Here is a 10,887-nt window from a genome sequence, read left to right on the forward strand (position 1 = left end):
ACATTGTTTTATTCAGAAATACATATATGTCGTGTTTATTAAATTTTCACAGAGAATAAATAAACTTTAACACTTTTATAATAAGTTATTTTTATAAATTGTAATACTGTATAATTTATGAATCCCAGAAGTTTTCGTCTTCAGACGTCTTTGGTATTGAGATAGGTGAATTGTTCTCGTAATCTGACCGGCTGTTATAATTGTCCACATCAGCTGAGAAGTCGTCGGGGTATTCTCCGATTTCACCCTTTTCTGATTCTGTAATAGAATCTTCTAGAATATCCTTAGAAAGTTCTAACTGCATCTGTACACTTGACAACTGATTTTCAGGATCTGCACGGAAAATGGCATCGATTACGTCATTTCTCGTCAACCTGGCTTGAACTGGCGATAGGCTTCTGGACCCAAGGGAGTCCATATCGTTCGGTCCCTTTGGACTACTTCGTTTGGGACTTACAATAATTGTCATCTGCGGAGAAAGTTTCTCGTCAGAATCGGATTCTAAAGTATCTCCAACTTCAATGGGACTTTGGACTACGAGCAATAAGTCTTGCGTCTGAGATTCTGTTACTTTGATATCGTTAACTTCGCTGACGCTCTCTACTTCTACTCGAAGTAAATTCTTGTCTTCTGCAGCCTCTGTTTTCGACAGTTCGTCACGTAAACCAGTCTCCTCTTCCTCAATTTTAACTTCTGGCTCATCAGGTAAATCATATATTTTATTAATATTATGTTTTAATATTTCCAATTCAGTTATTGCTTTATCCAATTTATTGTCGTCGTTTTGATTTTCAGGTTCACAATCGACTTTTCCGCGGTTAGCGTCTAAGGATTTCTCCGAATCAATTTTGTCTATACAATCATTGGGCCTATTTCCATCCGGTTTATTGTCACCTTTATTCCTATCATAATATCTAGATTTTTCGGAGTAATAAAGTTTTCTGAACTCTATAATCGGCGTTTCCAAATAATCATCAGGCAAACGTTTGTCTTCAATCTCAGAATAACTCTCGGGAATAGGACTTGCTTTGTTTTGTGCAACGTTTTTATTTTTAAAATATGTTTCGCCTATATCGTATTTTGTCTGATATTCTTTAAGATATTTATCAATATCATTATTCATTGTTTTCTGATCGGCTTCTAGGTACGATATTTTAAAGTCTTTATGTGTGTTATGTGTATCGCCTACTTTTTGCAGTGAACTACTTCTTTTTATTTCTGTGGGAAAAAAAATATTTAAGTCTCAATATTGTAATCATTGATTTGTACATTAAGATTGAAGTCCGGGTTCACAAACGTTACCTATCTAAGGAGGGATGCCATGATAACACTGGTATTCACAAATAGTATGAGGACGCACTGTCGACAATTTTATAGTTTTCCTTGGATTTTTTCAGCTTAGATCTTATACTTTTGTATTATAGTTTCTATCGTTTATTTATTGGTGATATTGCCAATGTCAAGTAACAATAGCGAATACAAACCATTTCTACAAAATTTTCAGCTCTGTTTATCTAACATTCAATTGAAGAAAGTTGTATCTAAATATGAGCCAGTCACAGCGCCGCTCTACTCTGCGAAGGCTGTCATGCCGACAGCATTGGGGAAAACCGCTATCACAACATTACTCCATAGTCAGCTAAACGTTTGTGTATGGGCATTAGTAACATATTATTCCCATTACTATCTGATTAGTCTTGGTCATTATAAACTTTTCTATAATAACTCGGGAGCAGTGTCTTCCTAGTGTAAATCGAGAATTAGTATTACATTGTCGCCAGGATAAATGTACTTGAATCAGTAATACCAAATAACCAGGAGGTGAGTTAGAAACGGGTTTATACTACTGGACGCTTCCGGAAACTAACTGCAATCAATACTCGGATTTTTTTTTTTTTATTGGAATTCGGCTAAGTACTTGAATGTACTCAGTCAAACTATTGTTGGTTTCGCAACACTGCTCGAGTTCTAGTTATAAGAGCTGAAGCTAACATTTTCAAGTAATTAATTGGGCCAATCCCGGCGGCACTGCAATGCCGGGCCGACCCGTGACGGGAGTGGAGCGAGCTCCGAACATCCCGTCGCTTTACAAAAATCAGTTTAATATACTGGTCCCACAATGTGGGAACTTTCAGATATTAAGCTGAAAAGAACAGATACTACACTTTGATCTTAGCCAAAAGGCCGAGAAGCGATAACTGCACAGTGGAGTCGAAGCGAAGTCATCAAACGCGAGAGAATCTTGACATCGCGATGTAGATTTTTGCCCGTATTGAACAACGCCATCTAGCGGATTATACTCAAATTACTCTATGTTTGAATCCGTGGCTAGATTCCAAAGATTATGGCAAGTTTTAAATTATACTGTATTAATATATTGATCATTTTCTTGTTTTTATTACTAAAAAAATAGAAAATAATAATAATAACATTCCCTTTAAGACTTGTCAAGCTTAGTAAATGTTTCCTTTCCTTTTTGTGTCTTATTGAATGTAATGGAAAAATAAATGCACGTACACTCACCCAAATTCCTAATATCTCTAATGACAGACTCGTCAGTGGGCCCGCTGAAACTGGTCCGTTCATTTCTCAGCTCGGCCTGTCGCTTCCTGAAGTTCAGATACGACTTCTCCACGGCTTCGGCTTCGATTTCCAACTTCCTCAAACGCAGCTTGGCTTCACGAAGTACCGAGTTGGGGCTTTTGTCTCGCGTTACCGTCGGCGTTTGGCGTTTCGTGCTATCCTTGGTCCTCAACTTATTTTTTACTTCCCTCAGGACGGTGTTGGGACTCTTCTCTCTCATTTTGTCGGCAACGGCAGTCTTCGGTCTTTGACAACGATTCCCGCTCGTCGGTTCCAAAGAGTCATTTTCAAACTCCTGCGTCTCGGTAAGAAAATTTTGACTTTGCGTTATGGGATCCATTTGGCTAGTGGACGGCTCGGGTCTCTCCTTTGACAACTTGTCCCTTTGCGCGGTTGTAATGTTTCTTGGCTTCACGACGGCACCTATCGGCGAGGTGCGACGTCTAAGATTTCGCCATTGGTTGACGATATGCCTCCTATTGTCGTTGTGGCGGTCCTTCAGCACTCCTATGAAGGGTATGGTGTCTCCGGGCACGAGGATGCGCGGCTGAGCGTTGGAGAAGAGACTCAGCTCCTCGCCGGCGCCCTTACGCCAGCCGTGGTTCAGCGCGTGCGCACTGGCGCTCGTGCTCATTCTGTGGACGAGGTAAGTAGCTGGAGGTACGACGGCGGGCGCTGTTCTAGGACGGCAGGTGGGAGGCACAGTGGGTCCCGCGTAGGTTGTGGGCCCCTGATGGGTGGTGGCCGTCGTAGACTGTTGAAACTGTGCGGCCGTTAATTGTGCCCGCATTTGTGCCTGTTGACACCTGAGCTCCGTGATGTGCTCGCTTTGCTACAACAGTTTTATAAAATCTAGTATAAAAATAGATCAAATTCTGGATTTACATAATATATAGGTTTCGGCGGGATAATAAGCAAAGTCACTTTTTATTTACTTAACTATTTATTTTAAAAGTCAATCGGTAGAACAATCAGGGCACTTACAAATAAGAATATAATAATTGGGCAGCGTAAAGTTAAAATGATAAGTCGTTTCCGAAACAATCCCTTCCCGTACGGCCCGCCGGGCATGCCGGGGGTCGCGGTACGTGCACGGGAGGGGAGTGCGCGTTCGCGCAGCGGTGGCGTGATGGGATGGCGTGAGTTTCACCCCCGCGCCCCGCTGGAATACATCGCTTAGGTGTACCGAGTAGGTACCCTACGGAGGCGCGTGGGCCGCATCGAGGGTTAGTGTGCGATATAGGTTAATTTATACCCCGGGAGAGTACAAGTATGAGGGCTAAGCGACAAGGAACACCTAGTAAATTATGTACCAACCTGTGCAGCAAACGTCTTGAGCCTCTGGTTCTCGTCCCTCAACTGCCGTAATGTTTCCTGCTCGTGGAACCGTTCCATTCGGCCCATGTCGCCAACATCGCTGGACGACGAGCGACGCTCTTGACTCGCCTCGCGGTATATCTCGTCCAGGTTCGACTGCAACTAAGTTTTCATATCAGTCCCTAAGATGGTAGGGAAATGCACAAATAGTCTCTGTTTGTCATGTTTATTTCCGTCCTATGATGTGATAGCAAGCCTTAACATTACTGGGAAAAATTATTATCCTGGTCAACCTAAATTAGTTTTTAAATGAATAAATACACGAAGCCTCACAAGAAAAAAGCATTAACTTTTATATCAACGGTTCACAGACTAATGGTCTTAAGTGTCATTTTATTTTTTGAAAAATTTATACTAGGTACAAAAAACGGAGCAAAATGTACTGATTTCAAATATGTATAAAACTCAATGTCGCTAAAAGCCAAACATCGACATAATTATGTAGTCATTAGGTACTAGCAAGTATAAAAACATACCTGACTAAAATTAACATTCTTCTGTTTCTTAAAATCGTTCACCACTTGATTACTTCTCAATTTACCATCGTGTCTCGCATACTCAACGTCTTGCCCATTATTTAAAGTTACGTTTAACTTCGACGTCACATCGTACAAGTCAGTAATAGTGCTCCTCTCTATAACGCATTTGGGCTGGATCGACATCGATTCCAAGTACTTCCTTAGTATCGATAATTCGTTTTTCAACAAATCGTAATGAGATTTCAACTGTTCGTGTTCAGTGTTGTGTTCTTTTGTTGATTTTTCGTGTTTTTTTAAGTTGTTCAGTTCGGTTCTCTCTCTGTTGATGTTTTCTCTTTCTGTTTTCATCGACTCTAAATGTTGTTCTAGTATTGCCAGTTCGCTTGTTATTTGCGAGCGCACTTCTTCGCCTCGTTGTTTTAGAATTTCCTCTGCTTCGCCTAATTGAATTTTAAGACTGTCTTCCTGAACAATAAAATATTTTGATATTATGGTATTTGTAACTAATATAACGTATTGTGTTTATCATAAATATACATAATTATATTAATGGTTAAGAGTATTCATAAATTCAATATGCACCATAGTAGTATCCCATGATAGTAATATCAGTAGATGCTTCCAGTCATACGATATCTGATGAGGCTAACTTCATATCCTAAATATTAAAGATCATCATATTACTGGAGGGATAGTAAATAAAAAAAACAATTATGCTTTAGCAATATTAAAAGATAAAATATATGTAAAGAGCGATGTAAATAGATAATAATAATAATAAAAAAATCGGATTTTATCGGAAAAATAGTTTTTTTTTTCAATGCCTAACATTAAGACATCATTAAGATACCAGGAATTGAACCTGATGTTGGGATAAACATTACATATTTGGTGCAGCATGAATGGTACGGCGTGGTCACCTTGGCAGTGAGTCGTTCTGTCTCGTGGCTGACGTGCCGGTGTTGGTCGCGGAGCGCACGCGCGAGCCCCCACAGGAACTTCTTCTTCTGCTGGACCGCGAGTTCTAACTCCACTTCCCGCGCTTTCAACGACTCTTCTATCTGCATTGATTGGTAATAAAATTTGGTGCGTGGGCAATCCCTCTTGTCAAACGTCAAACATCTAACAATTTAACAGTAGAATAACTTGAGCGCCTGCATACGTACATAATAGCCTTATCTTAAATCTATTGCTAATTCTCATAATCCCTCGTTAACATGACAAAATTATTTTAGTGGTACACCAAAAATCTGTCATAAGTATATGACATTTTATAATACTTTGAACGAGACTTAAATTTCTTAATTTTGGTTAAATATTAATAGCGCCCACTTAAAAACTCCAACAAAACATAATATAATAAATATTACGTAATATATACAGCATAATACTGCAGCAAACATACATCATGCCGTCGTTTCTGCAGCTGCAACGCGTGTGTAGCCAAAGACCGCTTTACTTTCCTCTGCTCTTCCTCTTTCACCATTTCCACTTCCGCTTCGTAAACTGATTTCAATTGCTGGAACATCTGGAAACAGATTTCGAAAAATCAAAATACGATCATAGGATACTATGGTCTGGATCCACACTAAAATAAATTAAATGTTTTATATTTGGAGCTATGATGAAATTCCTGAGCTGAGACTTATTTACAATTTTATTTATTAAATTCATACTCTCAATTATCGAACCTTGGGCGATTATAAATTATCTCAATGCCTATCTCCAGATCAACCCTAAAAATAAACCAATTAAATTCAAAGTAAACAATACATGAGTGATCATTTTTTGATTGGTTCGTTTTAATTACCATTCCAGAAATATTGATAAATTATTATTAATTTTGACCATTAAAAAACCATAAGTAACATAAGTACTTCAAAATAACCCTATACCCCAAGATTGTATATTTTAATTATACTTAAGTTGTGTACCATTGTGTATGGTAATGAAAAACTCATATCTTAACAAGATAACGGCGAAAAGTGGGAGACTAATTGCGTCTCTGCCTACGCCTTTGGCGATAGAGGCGTGAACGTGTATGTAACGAGATATATCTAAATGACATTAAATATTAAACCTCATCAATGAGGCTCCTTTCCAATACGCCAATATTCTTCATGAGACAGTCCACATTATACTGATCTAGTTTTGTCTCTTTGACACTCTGAAATGAAATCATTTTATCTTCTACTGCTGTACATATTTTATTATTAAATACAATACATATACAGGTTCATTTTGATATTGTCTTACTAAAGGAAACCACATACTTATCTTATGAAAATAACACCACAAGAAGTTACTTGAACCGTACGTGTAAAAAAAGGCTAAATTTCTAACATAATAAATATCGATACACCGAAATTTTTATTTTACGCGCCCTGTTACCATTACTATTTTAAGAGAATTCGTCGCAGTGGCAGTATTACACTTTCAGTCAGAAATGCTGTACCATTTTCGCACTAAATGTCATAATCATAAAAAAATCGAAAAAGTGGATCTGGGATTTTTGGGAAAAATAATCGTTATTCATGGATGATTTTTGGCACAATGTTAGCAGAGGTAAAGGCGAGTGTGTGGTTTCATTAATAACGCAATGTCAAAATGACTCTGTATACCAGACTGTCTGGTAAATAAGCTGGTTTCAAACTAAAATGTAAGTCAACATTATAGATATAAAAAAAAACAATATCCTTTCAGAAACAAAACAAATATCCACAGATGACAAACACTTCTTGCGGGGATCGAAACTACGACCTTGCGTTTCAGAGCCGACTCATCACAATCAACGCCACGGACACTGTCTACTATTATAACTGTATATTGATAGAAAATTCAAATTTTCATTTCCATGGCAACAATGTAACAACAATTATATATTGATCTTCATGTTTGAAAATATAAATACCACAAAAATGCCTTGCCAGTCTCCACATTATGTTATACCAGACATCACATGGATCATGAGACATTAGTTCAAAACTGTTTGAGAAGTTCTAGACTGCTTTAATCTGACCTTCAAGGGTGTCTCCAAGGGGGCAGCTGACCCTTCCCTCCCTAGAGGTCCTAAAACTCGAATGAATTCACCAATTCCATTCCTAATATTCTGTATGCTCAATTACACTCTGTTGTATGTTATTGTTATAGCGGGAGAGGGAGAGTAGGGGAGGAACATGTGCTCTAGACTTTACCTACAATTCATACTTTTCTCATTCTTCATACACACTTGCAACTCCCCCTGGACCATAAGCTGGCGACGCTCTTGCTGACCTTCATCAATATTTTTAAAATACCCTCACATGAACTAACACTTGGTGTTGGTAAAGCTTACCTTCGTCAAAGACTTTTTCTTCTTACAGTATTTCTCTTTCACTCTAATCATTTTGCTCTGACAAGTCCAACACAATGCATAATGCTTGCATTTATCATGAACCGGTAGATTTCTGTGAGAACTCTTTGTTTTATCACCCAATGTATCTGATGATTTGACACTGGATGATATGCTTTCATCTGAAGAATTTACTGGAAAACATATAATATTTTTTTGTGCATTATCCAACAAATCTTTGCAAGTAAATTGAAATATAAATATTCTCAGTTTAAATGGCATATTAAACTGTACTATACTTTCATTAAAAAATGAGGAAGGTCAGGGGCCCTATTTCGTCTTCTGCTGTATATCTGTCTTTTTATAATTACGGGCCTTCTAATCAAAGGACAGCTTTGATGGCTGTTTAGGTAAATAGGGGATTTTTTCACTCTCTTACACGGCTATCCAAGCAGCTCTTCAAATAGAATGTCTGCAATTGCAATAAGACGAATTTGCCTCTATAGATGGAATACTGCCCCTGACCTTATGCTATTTTAGAATGTTATAGACATGCAATCTGAATTTCGAACAATGATTCTCTTCTAGCTTGTTTTAAGCCAAGTAGTACTGAACATATATTAAAAGTTCGTTATATACCTGCATGTGGTTTATTGTACATAGGTATACATTTAAATATACACAGTAAAAGTGGACACGTCTCCACACTTTTGTACATTTCTACAATGTTAGATGAATGTTCCGAGTCACACATTACACCTGAAATCAATATTGAAGAAAAGGATTTATTTTTAAACAAAATTGGTATACTATATTAAGTACAAACAGTCACAAAAATAGTTCAACAAAGGTTTCAAATTGCCTTTACATTTTTCTGTTCCTATCAACAATGGTTTTTATCTTTACTTAAATAAAACAAAAGATTTAGTTTATTTCTGGTAAAAGAAAACAGATTATTTCTATTAAAGTTAACTTATAAAAGTGTTTTGAATTTTTGAATTTGTTCAGCTCCTTTTGTGACTGATTGTACAAAATACAAAAATCTTACAGCAAGGAAAAAATAGCATAATCAAGCTTGATTATCGATGTCCCTAAATTGAAAGGAAAATGTGTGCACATTTTACCAAGTTTAGCTTAGCTTCTATAACAAGGAGTGAGCCCTGTATTTTGCACATCAAAAGCAAAAAACATTACCTAGATAATTCAATATGGACCACACATCGCTATCCTGAAACCTCAACGATGTGAAGTTCTCATCATTGTTCCGCATCAGAGTCTTTGCAAACTCAAACACCATGTTCGCCAGAGGTATCTCTGATACAAACACTGATAGACTGTAGCTGAACTCCTGAAATTACATAAGAGAGAGATTACCCAATAAGATTATGTATCTATGTAAACCTAAACATCTGTTTAGGACATCCCGCACAATGGACCAACATGATAAGGATGGTGGGCTGCGGCTGGATATGGGCTACTCAAAACAAGGATTGTTGGTGCTCACTTGACAAGGCTTGCATTCATTAATGGACAGATCTAATTAAACTGTTAAATTAGATTTTTATATATTGAGTTGTTTTTGTTTATAAGTACTTACCAAACGCAACAAGTATTCAGCAACTAACATATTCAGTGCCTGGTATGTAAGGTCAAGCCGTTGTGTGAAATGCCTCTGACATGGTGGTGGATCACCTACAATAAAGTGCAGGTATGATTTCAAAATGTACTTATTTTAAAACATAATATCTTCATTAACTGCATTTACAGAAAAAAAAAGGTGTCAAGTTAATATTCGTTTTAGTGAAGCGTACAGAAGAAGTTTAAAGCTAAAGGTCTTCATTTACGAAAAAATTTTTGTCCAAGACAAAATAAACTTGAAACAAGTTCGTAAGTTTTACTAACCTGTTTGTGCGCTTTTTAGTACATTTACAATGTGCCCGCGTAAATAGGCCCTCAAATCATTGAGTACACCGTTTTTATCGAATAATTCGTACACAAACTTTTCAAAATTTTCTACAGAGTCGGCCAGTTCTGCGTTTTCAGTCTCTTCAGTGATGGGAGGTTCTTCGGCTACAACAGGAACTTCCATTTTGTGCTATGAATAATTTCGCATCAAATATCATTAAATATCATCGTTCTAAGCTATTTTTTAACGTACAATCACTTTTATTCTTTACAAAAAATTTAAACTTCCCGAACCGATTGTTGACATTTGGTTATTTGTTGACATTTCCGGTTTCCACTTGTAGTTTGATTGATAACTTCCACTTCCACTAAAGACCAAACAATTATTTTTTACTGTTTGAATAGATAGTTTACCGCTTAAACAAATATAAAATATTGATTATTAAAATTTCGAGATTAAAATTGTAATCTATCATAGTTAGATTTATTGTTTTTGGTATAATAGTAGTGTATTACACAGACTGATATAGAGAGTAGTTTTGATAGATTTATTTTGCCACTCCAGTTACTAGTCCCTGTGGCGCAGAGGATAGCGCGTTGGACTTCTAATCCAAAGGTCGTGGGTTCGATCCCCACCAGGGATGTCTATTATAGCTTTTTGTATTTTTCTAAGTTACATCTAATTATTTTTCTTGCAGCTGTTTTCATTATAAATATAAGGAATCATATCATTGACATTGGTTACAGATGTAATCAATTTATTAGGATACAAGTTCTGAATGGGGTGAGGATACCCATATAGCAATAAACTACATTTATTAATAAATTATTATAACTTAAAATGAAGTTCGATCGCAGGCAATACTGCGCGATCGGTCTTCACACTGAATACACGCACCTAGACAGGGTTAGTTAGAGTCACAGAGTAATTATTGCAAGTCGAGGTAAACAGTTGTGTATGTTCAGTTATTTACACAGTAAATATATCTACCATCACTCTCATACTGGGGCCTAAAGTCTAAATAAAAAATAATGATGAAAGAGGCTTGCGTTTGTTTACATTACCAAAATTACATTCCCTTACTCGCATCTATTCTGCCAAATGGTATTATACAATATAGATACATTAAGCTGAGTACCGTGACTTGTAATAATTACTGTCTGATTCTAAGCTCGTCTATATAGTGCATGCATTTGCTGTAGAGACCCAGC

The 10,887-nt window shown here is 37.0% G+C and overlaps 1 protein-coding gene and 2 non-coding genes across 6 annotated transcripts; 1 reads left to right on the forward strand and 2 right to left on the reverse strand.

The window, feature by feature from the left end:
• Window positions 1–103: 103 nt before the first annotated feature.
• LOC115454552 lies at window positions 104–10,026 on the reverse strand. 4 transcript variants are annotated; one of them, XM_037447647.1, is made up of 12 exons: window positions 9,673–10,026; window positions 9,368–9,462; window positions 8,965–9,118; window positions 8,410–8,529; window positions 7,774–7,964; window positions 6,520–6,606; window positions 5,845–5,967; window positions 5,360–5,500; window positions 4,437–4,904; window positions 3,901–4,056; window positions 2,524–3,415; window positions 104–1,218 (listed from the first exon to the last, which is right to left on the reverse strand). In XM_037447647.1, the coding sequence occupies exons 1-12, from the start codon at window positions 9,857–9,859 to the stop codon at window positions 116–118; spliced, it is 3,717 nt and encodes a 1,238-aa protein (XP_037303544.1). In that variant the 5' UTR covers window positions 9,860–10,026; the 3' UTR covers window positions 104–115. The 4 variants fall into 4 exon arrangements, with proteins under 4 accessions (XP_037303544.1, XP_037303542.1, XP_037303545.1 ...); XM_037447645.1 differs by having other exon boundaries at window positions 3,901–4,062; window positions 9,673–10,025; XM_037447649.1 differs by having other exon boundaries at window positions 1,010–1,218; window positions 2,518–3,415; window positions 3,901–4,062; window positions 9,673–10,023.
• Window positions 2,004–2,196, reverse strand: LOC115454553. The gene has a single exon (XR_003939680.2). It is a non-coding gene; the product is annotated as a U2 spliceosomal RNA (small nuclear RNA).
• Window positions 10,027–10,246: 220 nt separating the features above from the next.
• Window positions 10,247–10,319, forward strand: Trnar-ucu. The gene has a single exon. It is a non-coding gene; the product is annotated as a tRNA-Arg (tRNA).
• The last annotated feature ends 568 nt before the right edge of the window (window positions 10,320–10,887 follow it).

Source organism: Manduca sexta, chromosome 7, assembly GCF_014839805.1.
Source record: "Manduca sexta isolate Smith_Timp_Sample1 chromosome 7, JHU_Msex_v1.0, whole genome shotgun sequence".
Taxonomy (NCBI): domain Eukaryota; kingdom Metazoa; phylum Arthropoda; class Insecta; order Lepidoptera; family Sphingidae; genus Manduca; species Manduca sexta.